We start from the raw sequence: 22,952 nt of genomic DNA, 5'->3' as shown, positions 1-22,952 counted from the left end.
CTGAAATCTCATAACAATGAAACCATATGGAAGGTGAAAGAAAATCATAAATGGAAGCAGATATTTTATTTTGACAAAAGGGTCTGTGACCTCCCCTCTCCTAACCCAGGTGATAGAGTGTGCCTGAGGAATCACACCTCTATTGGGGCCAAAGAGGTAACATTAAAGAACAGCTGCATCCAAGGTCTTAGGTGTTCCAGACAGACCAGGAGGACACATTTCGACAGTAATCGAAGAGATCTAAGACTAATCCCAGAAAGTTCCAAAACATTGACAGTCAATGTGGACTTTGGCATTTCCCAACTGACTGATCATTTATCATCAATGGGAGAAGGAGAAACGGGCTGGAAGCAAGAGAACAACTCAGCCTCTAATGAAAGGCTGATACTGAGAAGATCAGAGAAGGAGATTAAACATCCTGAAAGACTCAGAGACTTGCCAACCTGTCAGAAGAAGGGGTATTTGAGGAAAGTGAGTGGTAAAGACTCACTCCAGAGTGATGTGCTGGTAATCTCTTCTCTCTAGATAGTTGACATATTGGTTTATGGAAATGTACTAGATGGGCTGCGAATTTAATGCATGTGTTATTAGATAGTCGTTAACTGTTTATATATATGGATAGAAGAGCTAATTGGGCTTTTTTAAGAGGGAAGATGTAGAGATATGTTTGTGGAAGATTATAATTTAGAGACACTCCCTTATAAGGGACAGTATTATGAATAGAGGAATTTAGAGGTGTGCCCTGGAAGCTGGGGTTGAGAACCCAGTGCAGCTGTGCGCAGCAGTTCACCACAGAAGTTCTCTAGTTTATTTGATTCCTTTTTCATTCACTGGTTTGTTGTTTAATGAACCCCAAGCTCATTACATGCATCAGCTGATCTCTGTCGGGATGGTGCACAATGGAGGCTCTCAGAAATCATGCTTCCCCTCCCCCGGAAGCTCTGGCACTGCCCACAGGTTACTGGGCTAGATGGACCATTGGTCCAACCCAATATGGGACTTCTTGTTTGCTTATGAAGGCAGTTTTGTTCGCCTAGAAGTGAAACTATTCCCAACACCGCTTCAGGCCGCACGATGGCTGGCAGTCCTTTGCAGCAGTGATTGGGAATAGTTTCACTTCTAAGGCCATTTTGTTCCCCTAGAAGTGAAAGTGAAACTATTCTCAACACAGCTTCAGGCCACGCTGCCGTGTCTAGGTGATAACACTGAGTCGCACTTAGAGATTGCTATTTAAGGTTTACCATTTTCAGCCCTGACCTTGCCCACAGCAGTTGTCAGCAGCAGGTCCAGGGAGACGGGGCTTCTCCATCTTAATTAAAATGGTTTGTGCCTTTTCATTTTGGCGGTAGATCAGCTCACTCAGCCATTTGCAATGACTGCTTAGGACCGTTTGCACAACTTAAGCAGAGAACTTGAGAAACAACCCTCTGTGCACTGCCTTTCTATTCCTGCCGCTGCCTCGGCAGCCTCTTTATTACCAGAGTTGCTCTTCCTTTTCAGATATTTTTAGATATCCTGGAAAGAGACTAAGAATAAAGCTACCAACTGGCACAAAGAGCAAGTCCTGGTTGTCTTATCATCAGGGCACCCTTTGCTTGATGGAAGGAGACTGAAGAGAGCTAGTCTCTCTAACCGTGAGCTAGACCCCTGGGATCAGGTGTTGCCCCTCCCTCAGAAGTATTGGGCTGGCCTCGCTCTTATGAAAGTGCCCAGGTGGTGGTGATGGGTCTAAAAGCCACAGCACGGATGAGACTTTAACCTTCCCTCCCAGTTTTTTAGCAAGCACTGACATTTGACACCAGAAACAAGCTGGAACACGGCTGGAACACGGCGACCAGATTTTTCCAAGTGAGAAACTGGGCTACATGTCTTGGGAAGGAGGAGACAGTGCAGTGCATGGCTCAGAGAGCGTTCCTGGGGAATCAAGAGGGTGTACATGGGACTGCGGTAGGCAAGGACTGACTGGGAGGCTGGTCTGGCCTGCAAATGCCCGATGATTCCTTGGTTCTGTGGGATGTCTGATGACTCATTGGGTGGAGGAGGTGAGGTCTGCAGCATGTGGGGAGGTCTCTGAGGCAACCAGGCTCAGCCACCCTGCTGTGAGTGTCTCTGGCTCAGCTAACCAGAAGCTCCTTCAGGTAGCCTAAGCCTGTGATGGTTTACAGGGATGGGGAGAGGAATGGGGAACATCAGATTTTGTCAAACTGACAGAAACTCCAGGACAGGCCCTGAATGCCCACTTGTCAGGTGCATGCACACATCCTAAACAGTCCCCTTAACAACCAGCAGTTGATGTCGTGCAGGCCACAGCCTTCCTGCTAGAACCCCACCAATGGGCCCCTGAATATAAATCCATGGTACACCCATATCTTCAATACTTCATTCAGATGTGGTCACCCCATCTCAAAAACGATATATTGGAATTGGAAAAGGTTCAGAAAGGGGCAACAAAAATTATTACGGGTATGGAACAGCTGCCATATGAGGAGAGATTAATAAGACTGGGACTTTTCAGCTTGGAAAAGAGACAACTAAGGGAGGATATGATTGAAGTGTATGAAATCATGACTGGTGTAGAGAAAGTTCTTATGCATCAAAGGCTGATGAGCTTTTCCTCTGCATTCTGCCTGCCTGTCAGGTATCAATTTATTCCAGCCCTCTTTTGGAGCCTGGAGTTATTCAAAACACTTGAAGGCTAAGCTGGCCAGGTCCACCCTATGAGCTAAAACTGTAAGGACAAAAGCCCAATAAGCCACCTACATAGGGTTAAATGTTACTCACGTCTTTGTCCCTTGCTCACTGCCTCGTTTCTGTGTGCCGAGTCACTTAGCTAGATCATTTCAAATGGGTCCCTCCTTTCCTTCTCCAGCCCCAACCTGGGCTTTGCTTTGTGAGACCCTCACACAACTGATGAACCACTTGGACCCTGAGGGTCCAGGCCCAGCTTTCAGAGGGGGTTGGGTGTAGCAGCCAGTAGCGAATTGGGGCAGACCAGGAGAGCAGCAGTAGGCAGCTTGAGCCGGAATGGACAGAAGCATCTTCAAGCTTCAGTGGGGGTAGGATGGGGAAGAAGAGTCTATTGGGATAGGTGGAGAGAGGGGAAAGCTATGTGGCTGGGTATGCTGCCTCCTAAGCACTCCTTGTGGCCCAGAGTGGCTCTGCCACATCCTGCCTAAGTTTCCTCTTCTGCTCAGGACCCCTTAAGAACTCCACACAATCCAAATGGTTTAAGACAAAATTCCTCTGCTCAGCTTCTACTTTGCTGAGCCCAAATAAACTCTTTTCCACGCAGAGGCCAGCTGCGCCCAGTTCCCCCTACTAGAGGGTCTGTTGTCTGTAGTTCTCCACCATCACTCCCCATTGAGGCACGGCACAGGCCTTCTCCCCCAAGCTGTGCAGATTCACATAGGTTCCTGATCCTGGAGAGGAGCCTTCTTCACCCCAACATCAGAGGCTGCCTCTTCCTGCTCTCTGAGCTGCTGGAGGCCACACCCCACATCTTCCCTCTTCTCCAGCTTCTGACCGTCTCCCCCTGGCTGTCCACCACGCCTCTGTTTGTCTAACCCTCCCATCCTGGTTTAATCACGTGACCGTCTCTCACATGACTGAATTCATTCTCTCCACCTGGGGCAGCAAATCAGTGGTGTCACAGGTGGGCTGAGCCCTTTCTCCCTTTAAAGGGCCAGCCCCCCTGTCCCAGGCTGGGAAAGGAGGCAGGAAGAGTCTGTGCAAAAAGCAGAGTCCTACATGCCTGTGACCTGGCAGGATCACGCACATGGTGCTGGTTGCCCAGCCTGAATGCCTGAGTACCACAAGTGCAAAACCAGAGGCCAGTCTGACCTATGTGCGCAGTGGAAACTGCAGCTCACCTGGGAATTTTCGGTTCCTCTTCCACTTCATGTCACAGTTACACTTATTGCCTGTCTGGAAGGAAGCCTCCATGGGAACCCAAGTGCTTGGGGGATCAGAGGGTTGTTTAGCCAGGATCCTCCCCTCTCCTCTCAGTTACACAACTGGTTTGAGCAGTAGAGGTTCCAAGAAGAAAAGAAAAACAAGCAACCCGAACCACTCCAAACTCTCTAAATAATCTCCAGTCAGGCCTCTCGGCAGCTATTAATAGCCCAACATCCAGGGACCGAGAGAATGACTCCCTGCTGCATGGAAGTCTAATTCTGGACCAGCGTAAGCCCTTTGGAAATATGTCCCCTGAAATGAAGTCTCCCATTGGGAAGTCTCTCCCAGCCCAAACGGCATCGCCCCTTTCGCCCTGGCTGATGAACAATTGACCCAGCATTTTTTAAATGATTATTTTCCCAGAATTTAAAAAAAAAGACGATGGCTGTTGAGGATCTCCAGTCCTTTTACAACCGCCTGTAAGGAAAGAGTTATTCCGCCCTTTGTACAGAAGGAAAAACTGAGGCATGGAGGGTATAAATCATTTGCCAAAGGTTGCACAGGAAGTTAGTGGCAAAACAGAGGGTAGCAGCCAGGATTTTGATTGTGACTTGACTTTGCTTTAACCACTACTTCACACTGCCTCCCATTGTTATTATGGTCATCCATAAAATTCATGCTGGCCTTAAAGAAATTAATACAGAACACCTATATAGCACTTTTCATCCGTCAATCTCCAAGCAGTCTACAAAGGAGGCTAAGGGTTTCTAACCATGCCTTACAGCTGGGGTAAGTGAGGCAGAGAGATCAATGGTCTTTCCCAAGGTCACCTAGTGATTCAGTGACAAGGGCAAGCAGTAAATCCGGGTCTCAGCTCTCCCAGCCCCCACTGGACCACAGTGGCTCACTGTAGGCAGATGCATCATTGATGGGACTAATTGAAGCCATCAGTGTCAAACTAGGGATGGAAAGTCTGCCCAGCACCTTGTGCTTTCATATTTCTTTCTTCCCTTTGTCCTGCTGCAGACATGCATTCCGCTCAGATTTCACTCACCCCGCCAACCCGCAGAGGGGTTGAACACTAGACTGCACAAGTAGATCTTTGCTCAGGGCTCCCCCTTCCCTAGACCAGCCCCCCAGTAATCTCTTGATGCCTGAAGCACACTGAGGAGCTCAGCAGAGGTCGGGGCAGTCCTGACTGAACCTAGCCATAATAACATCTTCCTTCGCTATAACACAGCCAATATGAGAGCGAGAGCGCCCTGGAATCACCCTCTTCCACCGGAGCTGCAACAAACTGATGACGAGAAACAGGGAGAGGAACTAACAGACGAGAGACAGTCTGAGCAGCTCCATAAATTATGACACGGCTGCCATTTAGGTTTAGGAAGGCCCCATCAACATCACAGCTATGATGGGGTCCGGGGACCTGGTTAGAACACAGTGCTAAGTTACAGGGTTGGCCACATCACCTTAGACTGTCCAGGTTTAGAATCCAGTTCCAATATGCCGTTAAACTCCATCTCTACCACCAGTTCAGGGAGCACGCGCCTTGGAAGGGAGTCTCCTGTCTCGAGTCTGGCGCTGCCATAACCATGTAGCCTAGCACTTGGGAATGCTCCGCTTGGATACAGGAAGGCGGAAGAAGCCCTGCAGGCACAGTTATGGGATAAGGTTCCTCCTGACTCCTGCCAGTCCGCGACTGGGTTAGGTGGGGTGGACAGAGCACGTCTCTCCGAGAGCAAAGCACAAGCGAGACCAGTCCCCCATGCTTTTCCCTATCGGTGCTCTCATCATTCTTAGCGGTCCCTCGGGCACACGGATGCTTGGCCGAATCGAGGTGGCCGTGCTCTGCTGTGGTGGTGTTTTTATTTTGCACGGTGGGTTATACTTCAGTAAAGGTTTTATCGTTTGAAAAGAAAGAAATCAATAATGCAGTTGGGGTGTCATTTTTACTAATAATGCCCCCTTTTTCTCCCTCCCTTCCCCCCCACCCCCACTGTATATTGTATGTGTGTGTCTCTCTCTGCTTCTTTATTCTTCCCCCTGCCTGCCCTGCCCCCACTCTGCATGGCTTCAAACTACGGTGGTTTTTTTGGCTGCTCCCACCTTGTGGATGGTGGTTCTTGTCTCTCATTAGATAGTTACACTTCAGCCCCAAGCAAAGAGCAGCGGGTAGGTGAGAGGGATTCCGTTTGCACTTTCAAGTCCCGTCCTGGGTCCCCCACACCTACCACTTCGTCGCCCCACTCACTCAGTGACTGTGTCAGCAGGCCTGTGCCCTCCCAGCCCGACCCCTGCTTGATGGACGAGAGTTGGTTTGTCACCCCTCCCCCCTGTTTTACTGCAGAAGGCCCTGGCCCCGTCAGGTTGGAGAGCAGCCCCATGGAGGACCTCTTGATTGAACACCCCAGCATGTCCGTCTACGTCACCAGCAACAGCATTGTGGTGGAAAGGGAGAGCCCTGACGAACCGATCAGTGAAGGGTGAGTCCAGCCTGGGTTGCTGTGGATAGTAATGATAGTACATGGTGTGTCTGTACCTCATGGCAAAGGCAGACAGGTGTCATCATCTCCGCTTTCCAGCTGGAGAGGCGGAGGAATGGAGGCGTTAAGAGACTAGCCCAAGGTCACACTGCAAATCAGTGGCAGAGCTGGGATTAGCGCTGCAGTTTTGGGGGACAGGCCTTGCCCAGTGGCTAGGGCGCTCTAGGTATCCACGCAATGCCATCTGGCTAAAACACTAAAGAGAGACTTTCATATTAAGGGTGGGAGGATCGTCCATGGTCTCTACAACCTTGTCTCCAGGGGAATGTTCTTTCCTTACAACATTAATTTTTGGCACCCACAAAAGGATTTTTGTTTGTTTTGCTTTTTTCATCTGGGATCCTATCCCACTTTCATTCATTGGCTTCGAAAGTGACCAAACTCTACCCTGGAAAGAGTTAACATGGTCTAAGATTCATGCGGGTGCCTCCCTATTTCGGATTAACTACACCAGTCCTGGCAGTTCTCCCACTGCTGTCCCACATTGCATAGCTCCATGCCTGGACTGGCTCGTCTGTTTCCCTGCCTGCCCTCTGTTGCTCTGGGGGCACCTGGACTGGCTGTCCTCTCCCTGTTTAACTGGCAGCCAGGCGTGCCCCTCTGCAATTCCAGCTTGTGGAGAGTTTACACTCAGCCACATACCAAACCATGCCTTGTGGTTCCACACGGACCTGGCAGGAGGGCCTGGACTTCTCGCTTTCTGGGGAGAGGAGCATGTCCAGGACCTTCTGAACAGCAGTTAATTGAATGCCAAGATCAACAAGCTGGCAGAGAAAATGCAGGAGATGGGGCACCCCTTGGTCATGGCCAGGGCAATGGGAAAGCAAAGGAGCTCTGCTATCATGGACCTACCCAGACCACCCCATATTCATATTGGTGAACGTTCCACAGTAATCACCTTGACCTTGCTGTTGTTGAACTCGGAGGACTGATATGGGGGCAAGGAACAGGCACATGGGTCCCACCCATGGCTTCTATACAATTTGGGAACCCTCCATTCACAGCCCTAATAGTTGATCTACCCCCACCAGCCTGACCAGCAATTGAGAGTGGCAAGCTTCCAGATGTTGGTGACCCGGCCCTTCTCCGTGCCGAGAGGAGCTCTCCTGTTCCACCACCGCAGCTCCGGAGCGAACTCCACAGAGCTCTCCGGGAAAGGACCTTCCCACAGCCTGAAGTACTGCCTCCACCAGTTCTCCATTACTCTCCTGTCCCACCAGTCAGTGCTGTAACGTTGTTAGCAGGCCCCTGGCCAAGCTGTCAGGATTGTCCTCCCCCCTTCCTGGGGAGTTAATGGTAGAAGCCAGCATGAAGCATCCTGATATGTCCCCCATGTCCCCTTATGTTGTGGTCATGGGCAGTTTAACTTACATCTTTACTGTGGGGCTTCTTGATCTCCCTGTCCCATCCCTGTGGAGCTCAAGAACAAAGAGCTTGCCATCTGGTTATGGACTTCCCTCCTTATCGTCTTGATGATGGATGGATGCGTTGATGTCCCTGGATGATGCTACAGTGACAGAGTGGCTACATCACTTACCCAACATCTAATTCATTGTGCAGTCAGAAGTCATAAACCAGAAGAAGTCAGGACTAGTTTGCCAAGCCCAGAAGCAGAGCTCAGTCCGGTGAAGTCACTCCAGGAAAGAGTCATACCGAAATAACTGTTCAGTTTCATCCTCCTCCTCTAGCCATATTGACACAGCATCACTGTGTGTGAATGATTCCCCTTTATCCCCAAGTGCCCCTTGGTACCCTAACACCTTGCTTACCATCACTTCCCCTCTCAGCTCGAAGGACTCCATGACAGGCTGTCTTGCCTCAGTCATAACCCCACCCTCCCCCTTGGGGCAGGTTTATTACAAACAGTGAAAATAATCCATAGCAAAAGTCCCCAAACATAGTCCATTTATCACCCCAGTGCACCTAGTCCATTGACACAACACGTACTGCGCTCCAGCATCTTCCACAGCACCTGGGCTCTTCATACGTCCTCTCCTGTCCTTCTGTCAGGACACCCTTCCAGCTGGAGTGCAACTCTGCTCTTCCCAGTGCCAATCCCCCCTGTCCCTCGCTGGCTTCTCAGCTGGGAGTTCGTCCTCACTTGGGGAACATTCATTATCCCCCCGTTTCATTAATCTCTCATCTCAGGCAAGCCAGCAGGGAGATGTTTCCACTGTTCCCCTGGGTACTCTGGCTCCAGTTCTCCAGGAAGGAGAGGTCAGCTGATAAGCCCCTCCGGCTGCTCCCCTGCTCTCTTCAGAGATCTCCTCCCTCATCCTTATTAGCCCCAGGTGCTGCTCTGCCCTCTGAACTGGCCAAAGGTGGAGCACCTGTTCTGGCACAGGGGGACAGGACCTGCTTCATTTAAAGGGGCCAGCACTCCTGTGACACTGCAGCTCTCCTAACCCACCCAAAGCTACCTGGCTGTGCGGCTGCCCGTGCGTGTGTGGAGCAGTCTGTTCATATTAATGACAGGGTCACAGCACTCAGCCGTGTTTCCTCCACGCTGCCGGGCAGCGCTTTGTAAATAGTCCTTGTTCTCAAGCAATGGACCAATTATGGGATACTAGGGAGCTTGTTCGTTTGAGCCCAAATCCCAGAATTCCAGTGGGTTCCAATAGACACCCCACAATGCACTGCAAGAAAAAGCCCAGAATGCCAGACCCCTAGCCGCAGAACATTGCACCGGGGATATCTGTCCAGAATGGTGCGCAGTTATTTCCAGAAAGTACAAAGCTTTGTGAATGCAGTGATTGAGAAGGGAAGTAGCTTAAGATGGCATAAACAATGCAGTGTGGGCACACTCTTTCAGTCATACCACCTGTATCATTACAGCAGAAAACCAGACGCCGAGAAAACGATCTTGTGGCAATAAGGCTTTGGAGTAGACATGGCTCCACTCACTTTTCGCTGGTGTCTCGGAATTTACCACGTTTGCTCTTTAGGAAGGATATTTGTTGGCTTTTCCTCCTCATCTCATCCACGTCTCCTCCACCCTGGTCCTGCAGTGCAATTCTAGTTCTGAGTGCAAAATTATCCACTCTGGAATGCTGTTCTTCCTGCAAATTGAGCTCTCCTGGGCATCGAACCTTTCCCCCCCACCCACTTCTAGGCAGAAAAATAACCCCAGAGAGGGGACTGAAGCCCACTCCTTTTCCAGGAAAGGGGACCCTCCTGGGAGACAGCAGCAATCCTTACTTCCAGTCCCACACATTCTCCCATCAGCAGCCTCAGAGTTCACAACCAATGCCCGGAAGTGCAGCCACATGGCAAGTTACAAGCCACACAGGCTGCTCAGTGTTTCGGGACATGTTACCAGAGTATCACAACAGCACATACACACCAAAGGCAAACTGGGCTAAGGCCCAGCCGTGAGCTCAATGGCTTTTGGCATTAACACTCCATGGGAGTGTGGGTCATATACATCGTTATTGTTTATACAGCACCACAGAGGGGCATTGCCCAGTTCAAGAGCAAAATTCCCCAGGGCAAGTCTCAGAGGACGACGCTGAGCATCATCGGCTGGGATTTCATTTGCCCTTTGCAAACTCCGCTTTCATCGGGCCAAATTCTGATCCGGCTGGAGTCAGTGGAAGTTTGAAAGCAGAGGGTGAAATATAAAGCAAAATGGCTACAAATAATAGTTAAAAGTAGGGAGGAAATGAGGAAAGCTCAATTTGCCCTTGATTTCTCTCATTGTTGGAGGAGCACTTCTGCTGACCCAGCAGCTGGCTTGGAACCTCTCTTCTCCCCCTGAGTCATCTGTGCTAAAGGAACCTGGATTAACCACGCCAGTCATTTGATCCGGGCAAGTCCTGTTCCTTTTAACAACTCTGCTTATTGCAGACTGGCCTATGGACCAGTTCACTCATAATTCCATTGGCCTTGTAAAGGGCTTTTAACAGCATTGCTTACAGGAGACAGCAGGCCAAATTCAGAGGTGATGAGTAGGGGAAGGGTCTCAATTAAATGCCGATTACTAAATCAAAGGGAGCGTAAGATGGAATAATTTGCATGCTGAGCGGTTAGAAGAAACCACCTTAGAATCGCCTCTAAATTTGTCCCTGTCTGTGTGTTTGTCTATAAGACACACGTGCAAAGCCAGCTAAGTGGCTATTAAGGGGATGTCAGCCTGGTTAATACGAACATTTTAAAGAATTAACCGCCATACTGATCTTGGAAAAATAGCTTTATTTCCATGATGCTATCACCATAGTACCACATGCCACCTCCAACGGAACGATTGTTGGTTGTGCTGAGCAGGACGTGGGGCTCATCTCTTCTTTTGTTGTGTGAGCATTTTCACATTTGACTCAGAAGGGAGCTGTCAGGAGTCTCGTGTGACTCCAGTTGGCAGTTGACCCCTTCGTGCCCAGGGGAAATGCAAAGCGGTGTCTCTCCTATCTGAGGTCATCCTGAGCTTGACCATTAATGAGCGTGTCTCTCTCTCTAGGGATGTGCCTGAACCCCGGCTGGAGCGCCGCACCCCACACCACCCCACCTCCCTCACGGCAAAAGCTGCCATCTTGGAGAAAGTCAGCCAGGTCCGTCGGATCCAGCGGGCAAAGCAGCTGGCGGAGAAGCACAAGCTCAGTCAGAAGGTCATGCAGCGGCAGAACCGTGCCAGAGAGCGCCACCCCCGGTGGGCCAAACACCAGGGCAGCTTTGTCTACCAACCATGCCAGCGCCATTCCAACTACTAAACTACTGCCGGAAGTCTGCACCGTGGGGCATTACCCTTTTAACTCTCAAGCTTCACCTCCCCTCTCGCGATGCTTTCCCCAGCAGAGGTGTCTTCATCCTTTCTCTGGAATAAACCTATCCTCATGAGAGACGCGTTTCAATTTCTTCTGAACTGGTGATGCTCCACCACGGATCCTTGCTGGGCTCTCCTTTGGTTTCACTCCCCTTTTTACACTAGTGTGTACATTTACTTACCTATTATTTTCTTCCTTCTCCACTTCAATACCTTGCCCTCCTCTCCTCCCCACCACTGCAGCTTTCGCTTTGGTGCTGAGCAGGAGAGAAAGGCGGCACGTCACCCTCACGTAACCTAACGACACGGGGGGACAGCTTTTAAATGCCAAGAAATGGTTTAAAAGAATCAGTGCTAAAGTGTCTGGAAAAACTTGTGTCCAACCAGTTACCCTCAGAAAAACTATTCCTAATGAGAGGTATTTCCCCAGCTCCCTGCCTCTCTCCTCAATACTTGAGTAGGTTCTTCCAGCTACTCTTGCAACGCTTACCAGTATTTGAATTTGAATTTGGTGTTCCCAATGAATGCTCTACTTTTCACTAAGCTTAACACCAATGTTACGCTGAATTTATGGGAAGGTGAAGATGCCCCGTCATTTCCTTTGTCCCTTACCGTTGTATTGGGAGCCTGTGACATCAGTGCCTTTCTTTATGACATCACACTCTTCTCCACGGAACAGATTGTGATGTCACAAATGGAGATACCAGGTTCAAGTGCAAACTGGAATGAAATAACAAAATTGGCCCAAATTCCAGGAAAATGTAATAATTTATGTGGAATAAGGACCATTCCCTTCTCCCACTTTAAAAACTGGACTGTATATCAGATCCTGTCTTTGAATTAACCTGGGAGCTGGGATTGTGGTCCTGATGATCCTTACTTGCATGCTGTTATTATCTAGCTGTCTGTTCAGAGGTGCCATGCTGGAGTAAAAGGAACCCTGCGTGAGCATCTCCTAGCAAATCTTTAAGACCTGATTTTCAGAAGTGTTGAGGATCCACAACTCCAGCTGAAATCCGTGGCAGCTGCAGCTACTCAGTGCTTCTGGAAATCAAGCCTGTGCAGTATTACTGTAGCCCTTAATTCCCCACAGCCTTTTAAAAAGAGTGCAAAGTCCATTTTATTATTCCGGTGCTTTCAGGTTACAGTCAGGTGTCTTACAATGTGTTTGGCCCACCCACCCCAAACAGCTTTGCTTAATGGACAAGTGTCACAGCTCTAAGCAGATTATTGCATGTGGAACACAAGGTAGAGATCAGGTGGTCTTTAGAAAGGCTGAACAAATCTGCCTCGTGAAATGGTCAGGAACATTCACTAGCTTAAGCAAAAAACAACAAGAACCAACCCCCCCACAATGACTTACTTTCATTTTACAATGATGAAGCCCTTAAAAAGCTCTCATCCACTGAAATAAAGAATTCTCATCCCAGGCAACAGGCTGGGCAGAAATCTGTGGGGGAGGATTATCTGATTGATTGTAAACACCATATTAGATCTTCAGAGCCAATGGTTGAGCAATGAACGAGGCGGCCTACCCACTAGACTGGGTGGTCGTTTCCTCGGTCTGTCCAAATCACTGGATTTCTGGCAAAAGGCTCTCCCTGGGCTTTTCTGGTTTTGATGCCCCGGGGAAGCCAATGATCTGTGTGTGTCCAAACAGGTCTTGGTGTTTTTTACTTTCAGTCAAAATCTGGACCCTTGGAAAACAAACCCACAAAGCAGCATTGTGTAAATCCCACCACCTCCAGGGAGCTGTTAGAGGAGCCACTCCCAGCGGACGGGTCCAGCCTCAGTGCCAGGGAAGGGCTAGGGGAGAGCAGTCCCACCATCCAACTCTGAGACATCCACAGAACAGCTGCAGGGCCACCACAGCACTATCAGGCCAAGTTAGTGCATGGAAATAATGGCCTCTGAGTAAACCCCAGCTCCCTGTGTGTCCTCCCTAAGGGGCCCTCTTTGGGCTGACGCATCTTTCTGACAGAAGAGAACTGGGCATAACTCCGTACCTGCAGCTCTCGGATTGGCCAGAAGGCTTCACTCAAAAGAGACACAAGGCAGCAGTGAATCCCAAGGGCTCCTAGCATTGTCATCTCAGTGCTTCCAGCCCACCATTCGGATGATGATACTTCTTCAGCATGATCCTCAAGCTAATGCTAGGACATAACCCATCACTCAAACCCCCAGGCGTGGCAATTCTCCTTCACGCTAGTTTAATGGCCTGTGATTTGCTGCCCCGTCCAGGGCTCGAGAGGACAGTACAGAAAGGGGCTTGTGCATTAGTCACAGAGGTGGTAAAGTATGTCGAAGCTGGTAGCAAAAGGATGTGAAACAAGAGAGGAAGCGAGAGAGATTGGGGAGAAAAGAAAGACAGGAGAGAGGGGGGGAGACAAGAAACGAGGATGGAAACTGGAGCCGTTGAGAAGGTGCAAGCCCAAGGCTGAGAACTGCATAGCACAGAACTTGTGTCTACTTGGATGGAAAAAGATACAAGTCTCCCAAGAAGAGGTATATATGGCAGCGCCCCTATTCCACAGTTACAGGCAGGGCTAACACTCACTAGACTGATAGTCCCTACAGGACTATAGGGAGTTTCTGATGGGAAATAAAGTTCCAGGCGTTCAGCCCAGTTGAGGAATTTCATCTCCATAGTCAGAATGGGCTAATAGAGTAACCCCCGGTTAACTGCACTAAAGATTGTGCCCTGGGACATGAATAGCCATATTCATCCCTGGTGGTTTTAATACTGCTACACCACAGCTGGGTTTGGATCAACATGTTTATCCTTAAAAGGCCACTATAAAGATTAAAAAAATCGTACATTAATAATACGAGATTAGTAAAACCACAAAGCTGTCTGAAAATCACATTCCTCCATTAATGCTCTTTCTTTACTGCTTGCACTTCACTCCCTGGGGGAATGAAACTAGACTATCCACTTCCCATTCACAGGCAGGCTCGCGTTCCAGTGCTCAGCATTTGCACAATGCTGTTGAGTTTGAGTTTCCACCATGCAAGGCCATGTTGAGCTCCAAAAATAAACCACTTTCACTGGAATTTCTTCTATGAACCGTGATTCAAACCTTTACCTTCATAGTAGGTTTTGTGAAATTGCGTTTTTAAAAATAATTGTAAACAGTGGGCCTCCACCATGTGAGAGCCGCTTTTAAAATGTCTAATAACTGAGCTCTTGAGACTTTTGAGAGGCAATAAACTTACAATTACCAGCCTCCAGGAATGGAGGCTAACAGACCTGGTTAGCCCAGAGAGTGGCTAATATCATTGTGCCTGCAGGATCTAGCTAAAATGCCGGTGCCATGGGAGCTTCTAAAAATACGGAGACAAATGGGATTACTTTAAACATATTTTATATTTGTTGTTCTTCAGCGTAATCAACCCCTGTTTGAAGCAGCCCTACTGTCTCTATCACTCTCCCAGTTTGGCTTTTGTTAAGTTCTGCACACGACTATTGTTAGTGTCTCCAAACTCAATGCCCTGCGGCCCTCATGACACAACTGAACAGAAAGTTCTCACACAGCATGGAAATAAATTCTAACCCGCCTAGAGAAATAAGAGCAGTGCCTGGCAAAGATTAAAAACCAGTAACATCATCCTGTACTAATGGAAAGGATGCTTGAGGCAGCTATTTCTGATTGAATCATTGGTGACTATAGTAACGAGAGATAGCTCCCAACCAATATGCTGGACCCGAACACCTCCCCACCCCCAACACACACAAACCTTGTTGACGTTCCAGCTGGCTCAGAGCTCTGTAGCTTGGGCCCCTATCTAATAGGGACCTGATTTTTAGAACCTGATCCCTGCTTTCATTGAAGTCAACGGCAAAATTCCCACAGAGCTAGCTAGGATCAGCTGTTTGTTCCTCTTTGCTTTTGCACCCTTGTCAGCAACTGGAGAGGCAGCTGAGCTCATGTGCACAATCTCTTGGCAAGACGGTTTAACAGCAGTTAAGAGAAAGAGAGAGAAGCCAGTGTTATTTCCCACGGTCTGGATGATCCCCACCCCTGTCGGTTGTTTGATTCCAGCTCCACATTGTCTCCACGTGTTGGAGCAGGGAGTAGCGTGATAGAACTTCATCTGCTCACTGCTGAAGGTCCTACCAGGTTAAAGATGGCAACACGTCTATTATTTCATTTGCAGCCAACTCCTTACCGGAGACTGGCAACGTCTTGACTTAATGGGACATTTACAGCTGTTCACATCCTTGGTTTCCTATTAAATGCCTTTTTCTCAAGTGAGCCCTGACGCAAGTTGGGACTGGTGCATTTTACATGAATGCCGACTCAAGTTCCTGCAGAGGCGAGGAGAAGCTATTGCCTAAGCACGTCAATGTCCATAGTAGAGTTAAGAATTTTTTAAGCAGCAGTGTAGGAACAGGGTTAAATTTTGGATGCTCATCAAGTCTCCTCCCCCCTGCATCCCCTGTTCAGTTCTCCTTTCCATAGGCTGTTTGGTCAATGTGTTTTGCAGCATTAGGCTGTTCCATGCAGATAAGGTGGCTTTAGAGGGAGATTTCCTTGCTGGAGCAGCCACCAATAAAGAGCGGTATGAGGTCAGTAATTTTCTGCCTCCCGGCCAGCTACCACCTGTTACTGTTACACAGTTCTACACCTCCACTTACGACATGCCTCAGGCACTCTGCAAATGACAGTGATGTCACAAATTTAACATGCTGATGTCACCCGGGCCCAGAGCCCCCATAACGCTTGTGATATTTGGAGCTGACCATTGTGTCTTGCAGACCAAACAGGTGCCGAATGGCTGCAAGAGAGAGAGAGAGAGCAAAGCTTCTTAGAAACACAAATTGCTTTGGGGAATGCTACTCACCTTGTATACCTTACAATGCCCGTGTCTGCTAAGCTGCTCGCAAACATTTCTCCCAGTAAGAGAAGTCCCTCTTTAAAAGCCTCCCACCCTTGCTAATTGTCCAAGACAGTGAAGCAGAAACTACCCAATTAGGACTTGATCCAGCAGCAATTGAAGTCAATGGCAAAGCTCTAGTCACCCTCAGACTAGACCTTTAAGTGCTGTTAAAACAGAGGCACTGAGTCCAATAGCCCGACAATTGCCTGTTTCAGTGGTGGTTCATTTTTAATGTTGTTACTTAAGTTCTATTCTTTTTAGACGGAGAATGCAAGGAACTTTGCTTGGATGTCATCGTTCTGCACAACTGCATCATATTATCCCTAGTCAGCAGGGGAAACCAAGCAAAACTACCATCCCACTTTATATTAAAAGAGTTTAGAAAGGGTTAATCAATGATTAATAATGTTTTACTGAGCGGTCAAACCATTGTTAGACAGGTCACTAGGTTACTATTACCATGGCTTACAAGCATCTAACACAGACTGTCCTCTCTGTAATGTGTTTATAGTATCTATGAATCATGTATTAACCCTTTATAAGTTGATTATAAATGCACCTGCTATAAAGTGTGACCAAATATCTAATGCTGTGGCAGAGGTGTGTTCACACTGTGCTTGGAGGTGCCCTGCAATTTGCCTGTCTTATAAAAGAGCGATCACTAGGAGTATTGGTCTGCTACCAAATTTCCTGTCCTAGTTCTTTAACGATCGAGCAGAGCCCCTCATGCTGAGGTTGGATGGCTCTCCTTTTATCTTAAAGCAAACAAAAGGTGCTTAAAACACAGAACCTTTGTGTGCATGTGTGTACATATTTTAAAAACCCAGAGTGGATGTACGGTGTTGGTTTTGGTTTTGCGTTCAGTATTTCCAGTTGGCGGTTAGTTGTGTGATTCTCCCAGCTGAAAGGTTAAACAAACCAACCAACCTCTGGCTGGGAGAGTGTTGTTCTGATCTCCTACTTTAATGGCTATGCTGAGGTTTCAGTTTCTTTTTTATTTGTGTAGGGGAAATTCCAGCATGGACTCAGGGACAAACACGTGCATTGGGATCTTTAAAAGTCCATATTTCAGAACCATTTGATTCTGATGCATTCTTTTATTTCCTGGGAGGCTGTGGATAGTAATCTGCATGTCCTAAAGGAATCTGTGAAACCTACTGGGATGTCTTTTTATTTTCTTAGCATGAATTGCTAGTACAGGCTTCCTTTTGGAGGAGGAAAAGGATTCGATCGGCACCCGTGTAACAGATTTAAAGTTACAAGTGTCCATATACTAGCTATGGGGCCACCCAACTCACTCATGTGGGTCCCAGGAATCACATGGAAGTTATTAAAATGCAATTTATTCCTCCTCTAGGCCAGTGTCATTGGAAATATCTAGCTAGCTATTTTTAAGCAATATATTTTGAGAGGGCATCAAAGCCCCCCAAGGGTTTGGGGGCAATGCCAAAAGCTCAGAGGCAGAGGTAACAACGGATCTGTGCTCTATACAAATCACAAACTCTGAGCTAGATCTTGCTCCCAGCGGAGTCCATGGGAGCAGGATGGGGTCAGGCGGGTGCAAAATGGTTTGGAAAAAGTGCGTTGAGAGTAGGGAGGGAGCACTGCGACGGTTGTTCGCTCTCTTAGGAATAATGTCATTTCTGATTTATTTTTTTTTTAATATTTAAAAAAAAGACACTGGATGGAAAATAAAGTGCTGGGGGCACGTCTGTTTAGAAAGTAAGGTTGGTTTGGCTCTTGCTTTCTCAGCGGGCTAGTGCCGAGGACACAGCTGGCATGGGCAGTGCAATGGAGTAGATCCTCTAATAGGTCTTGCCCATCTTTAGAGCCCAGGAGCCAGATCCCTGTGAGGTACTATCTCCCCCACATGACCCAGGAGAGCTCTCTCAGCCTGTCAGGCTCTATGCAAGGGGCAGGGTAGACGGGGGGGGAGGGGGGAGGAGCCAGGGGGATGACTGTCATTCCCCCTCCAACTGGGTGGAATGTACATGGAAAGGGCAAGATGGCCCCAGGCCAGATTCTCTCTTCTGCAGAGCTCCTCTCCAGGGGAGCCAGGGCCAGAGCCAGTGTGGAAATACAGCCTCTGCCTGGCTGACCCTGGCTGCCCAGAGATTCTCCCACAATTAGTCTGGTGTAGAATCAGAACCCACATCCTCTGCCATGCAGCAGTAAATCCTGCCCTTCTTAATAGCAGGGGGTGTGGGAATCTCAACCTCTTCCCCCGCACACCACTGGCCCTACTTTTTTGAAGTCAACAAGAGGTTAGCCGTTGGCTTCAGTTGGGCCCCAGGCAGCCCTTCAGCATCCATCAGAAAGCTGGCGAAATGCGCCCTCCCCCCCCTTTTTGTTTTAAAACATGAATGTAGGGCCAAGTCTGAAGCCACATATTCTAGCATTCTGCATATAACATACCTCCGAGGCAGCCCTAGCAAAGTGATCCTGGTTCAGGGGCTGAATTCAAAAGCAGGTCACAGCAGCCATTTCAACCACTTGGTCCTTGGTCACAAACGCACAAGCAGTCCGTGATGCTAGAGTCTGCCTCCTACATTTTGCCCGTGTTCCATTTGCATTTAAAGGGTGGTGAGGAGCTGCTGGGCGACAAGCTGGGTGCCATGGAAAGCACATCCGCCAGCAGAGCTGTCCTGGAAATCCAGTACTTCAACACCAGCACCTACAAGTACCACTTCTGTGAGGCATCCACGCTGCTGGGAAAGCCCAGCCTTGAGGAAAGTCAATTCATTCTAGCATGGCCCCTTTCTTTTAATATCGCAAAGTATAAGTTTAGGTATGTAGCTGATCCCAAAGTTCCTCTCTTTAGGACCCTGTTATTTCTCTTTGTATATTTTAAAGTAGTGTATAGCTGTATGTGGAGCAGTTTTCTTTTCTCCCCCCCAACCCCATGTGGGGAGGAAATCCATTAATGTTTCGTGAAGACCATGCAAATTCCCCTCAGATGTAAAAAGGCCATGTTTGCAGGGGCGCCTGGCTAGGATAATTCCCAGCCCAAATCCCTTGCATGGACTGGAGCTGAAATTGATGGTTTCCAGTCATGGAAGAAAGGTGGGTTTTTTTAACAAAAGAGAAAGGCAGATATTTTTGTTATTTAATAAATAGACAAATATGACTGCAGTAAAAAGTGAAGGTTTGGCAATGGTCACTAAACTGTAGCTAACAAAGCGGTCACTTCCCTTGATAGTGGTTCTCCACCGTTTCCATAGTGTAACGCTATATTACAACAGAAACAATCTTTGGGACACCTCACCCATCTAGCTAATGACACACACGGCTTGTTGGAGAGCCCCAGGTTAAGCACACATGATTTAAAATAAGATGGGAGACCAGCATATGTCTGGATGATGCATCTACTCCCCCAAGCTCTGAACTTCTTCAGGAATGCAGCCATTCTTTCATGGCATGGATACCTAACAGTACAGAGAATAGTATGATGCCATTGCCTGCACTGAGGGCTCACCGCATGCTGTAGTCAGCTGGTTACTTTCTTTTTAAACAGATTGAATTGGAAAAGAGGAGGAGAAGTTAAACTGCTTGAGGTCAAGCGTGTGGAATTTCTTCTGTAGCCCTAGGGCACCTTTGGAGCCTCTTCTGTAGACTCTCTGGGCCGTATCCTCCTTGTCCACCACTTTAACCCCACTGACCTCTCTCTGGCCACTTTGACTCCCATGTAGGATCAAAGTCAGGCCAACCATAGTCTTTCCTCCTTTAGTTTCAGCTGCTTCCTCTAGGCCATTCTAGAAGAACCTTTGACTATTATGCAGTTTGGTGACAAAAGTGGCTCATAGGCAGGGCTTGCTTTCACATCAGGATTGACCCGTTCTGGAAGGGAAGTTAAAGTAATTCCCCAGTGTGGTCAAAGCTGTTTCCAAAGCTTGAGGGAAGGGGCAGGCAAGGGCAAACTGGTTATGTTCACCGCTGTCCATTTCTCCTGCAGTGCAGCTGTTCCTGTGAGCTATCAGAGATACAGCCATTCTGTGAACACCTCCTTGGCCCAGCTCTCATTCCACTGAACTGTCTGGGAGTTTTGCCAATGGGAGGGGGAAGAGGGAGATCAGAAGAAAGTCTATTTTTAAATAGAAGGGGGGGGGGGAGAAGAGGAGGAAGATCTCTGGCATAGTTAGTAAATCACTTTTGTTTTGACGTGTGAGAGTTTTGTGAACCCTCATAACCAGAGGAGATGCAGCCTCCCCGTCTGCTCACCCCCCAAAAGGCAGCCTGGCACCTGCAGCCTGGCAACAGCGGGCAGCTCTCGGAGTGCAGAAGTGAAAGGGTGATAGCACTCTTGACAATCAGAAACACAGGGTCAGATTTTTAAAGGGCCTCGCTGTAGCCTCTGGCTTTATGCCTTGATGCAGGTGCAAAAAGGCTCTTTCTAAAAACGTTAGCTCATGAAACTTAATTTAAAAAATAAATCTCTCATTTTCCCCAAAAAGACGGTTATACAAAAAAGGAACAGCTCCATCTAGTATCCAAGCTGATGCTGACTTATTCCTTCTTTGCTCAATAAACACCTGTAGCTTCAAGTTCTTTCCACCTCCCTACCCCCTTTGTTTACAAGGAGGTAGAGGATGTGGGTTAGTACCTGATGAAATATTCAGCCCTTACCAGTCTAAACCCACTTGGGCTGCACCAACTTCCCTAATAATAGGTCTGCCTGATTAGGCTCGGAGATCTGTCAGGCTCATTGTTCTAGCTCAGCACCTGCTGCTTCTCCACACTAGCTGCCTGCACCTAGGGGGTTCTTCTGTCAGAGGGAGTCTACGCTAGCCCTCCTCGTTAACAGCCTGCTCAGCCTTCCCCCAGGGAGACTCAGATTCTAGATGAAAGCCTGGCTCCAGTGAAGTCAATAGCAAAGCTTCCTTTGACTTAAGTGGAGCCAGGGTTTTACCCTTTATCTCCAGGATGTGGGAGATCCTATTCCTTGTGGGTAGAGCAGTAGCATGTAACTTATACAGGGTTCACCTGTATGAGAAACCCCAAACAACTTTGCTGTTCCAACTCCTTCGTGCCTAAGAGCGAGCGGGGGAGCAAAGCTGCCCATAAATACAAACTATTTTAAACACCCAATTCTCACTGCAAACAACGTGTATCTAATTCACTTTTGTGCTTTCAAAATCCGGCTTCTACCGCTCCTGAGACAAGGGTACAACTCACACTGTAACAGCAACATAGTAATATTCTTTTCTACTGTATCATAACTGTATCTGTAATGTAGCATTTGAGTGTTGCAATATCTTGTGTGTGTGTATATATATATATATCTACAAATCTATAGATATAGATATATATATCTATCTCAACTCCCACAACTAGGTATTATACTCATAATACTCTCCTATATGCATTATACCTCTTCATAGTGTATTGACTGTGTATGTGCCTTTCACCCTTTTGCATGGTTTGGTAACCAATTAGGGAACCATAGTTAAAAGTCCTATGCAAAAAGCGACTGGGAATTTAAATTAAAAAAAAAATAAAAAGAAATAAATCTGCAGCTGTATGTTATTTTGAAAAAAATAGATCTGGGATTTTCAAAGGAGCCAACAGAGTTAGGCCCCCAAATACCCTTTATTTTGGTACCTAAATCCCCTATACACCTTTGGGAACTCTTGCTTAAAATTGGATTTCCCACCAGCTTGAGGGTGAAGAGAGAGTATAAAGATGACATGACTACCACCAGCGCTCTGCCAAAACACACTGTGTATTAAAAATCCATTTTTTCTCCCTTCTAAAGGCTTATCTAAAGAGAAGGTACTATTTGGTTTGAAAGGGTTGCCTTAGACCTTCTTAAAATGAGTTTGAGAACATTTTCTGGTTTTGCCACCTCCTTTCCCCTCCCTCCACACCACCCCCAACACTCTGACAAGCAGCACATTTTGAGTGTGTGCGCATTTGACCTGCTTAGAGCACAACCCAGATGACCAAGCAGATTAAACTCCTAGTAGGGTTTTTCCCCCAGCTCTGTTCAGCTGAGAGGGTGATTTAAACCTTAGAATCTATTGTATGCCTTACAATAGCAGGAGAACTTTTAAAACAGGGGTTTTGAGAAGACCAAAAAAAAAAAAAGCCCCATTTTCTACATCACTTATACGGTAGGAACGGAAACCTAGTTCAAACCAGGAAGCTAACAAAATACTTCCTTATTGTGTGTTACATGTTAAAGCAATGCAAGCAAGGCTCGTAGAAAGAGGGAGTCTACTTCATGTAGAATACTGTTTAAACATTTGCAACATGTTGACAGAGTGAAGGACATGACTTCCTGGGATATGTTATGTGGTGTGTGTGTGTGTATGTAACATGGTTTTGGTTGTTAGATTGTAATGCTGTCCTGAAAAAAAAAATCTAATATAAAGGAAAACCACAAGAAATTAAAAAAAAAATTCTATATATTTAAAGCATACTTTGTGTGCGTGTTTTAAATCATAAAGGGAACCAGGTGCAGTAAAACTGGTTACATCCACCATTCAAAATCCGGTAGGATATTTCACTGACTGTAGCAAGTATTTGTTCCCTGAGGATGGTTAAGCACTGCCCTAATGAGGGAAGCACCAGCGTTTTACATGTCTGTACAGGTCAGAACACAGGATTTCAATTTCACAAGCCTGCAAGAAGTTTAAATAAAAAGTAGTAAAGTGTCATGCTGCTAATCACAGTTCTTGTCCATGCAGACAGTGGGAATCTGTTGGAAGATGTTAAAATAAAAACCTTCAGCTCAAAGTGATGCATTCTTGATACAACACATCTCAGTCTGGGTACAATGGCAGGAGACCTTAAACTGAGTTAATAGCCTTCGTACTAATGGCCTTTTCTGAGGCTTGATGGAGAATACTGTCATTAAACAAAAGAATAGTAAGCTG

At 47.5% G+C, this 22,952-nt stretch overlaps 1 protein-coding gene across 3 annotated transcripts in view; it reads left to right on the top strand.

The window, feature by feature from the left end:
* TP53INP2 (tumor protein p53 inducible nuclear protein 2) overlaps nt 1-22,490 on the top strand; it is a 56,770-nt gene extending 34,280 nt beyond the window's left edge. The window contains exons 3-5 of one of the 3 annotated variants that reach the window (XM_084645709.1): nt 6,035-6,073; nt 6,245-6,380; nt 10,894-22,490. In XM_084645709.1, the coding sequence (XP_084501835.1) occupies nt 6,035-6,073; nt 6,245-6,380; nt 10,894-11,143 (425 nt within the window). In that variant the 3' untranslated portion in view covers nt 11,144-22,490. Of the gene's footprint in view, nt 1-6,034; nt 6,381-10,893 lie in introns of all 3 variants that reach the window. The other 2 variants (XM_084645708.1, XM_084645710.1) reach the window with 2 other exon arrangements.
* The last annotated feature ends 462 nt before the right edge of the window (nt 22,491-22,952 follow it).

Source organism: Lepidochelys olivacea, assembly GCF_965140295.1.
Source record: "Lepidochelys olivacea isolate rLepOli2 genome assembly, chromosome: 13".
NCBI lineage: Eukaryota > Metazoa > Chordata > Testudines > Cheloniidae > Lepidochelys > Lepidochelys olivacea.
The sequence above is the reverse complement of the archived record's forward strand: the minus strand, read 5'-3'. Positions and strand labels throughout refer to the sequence as shown.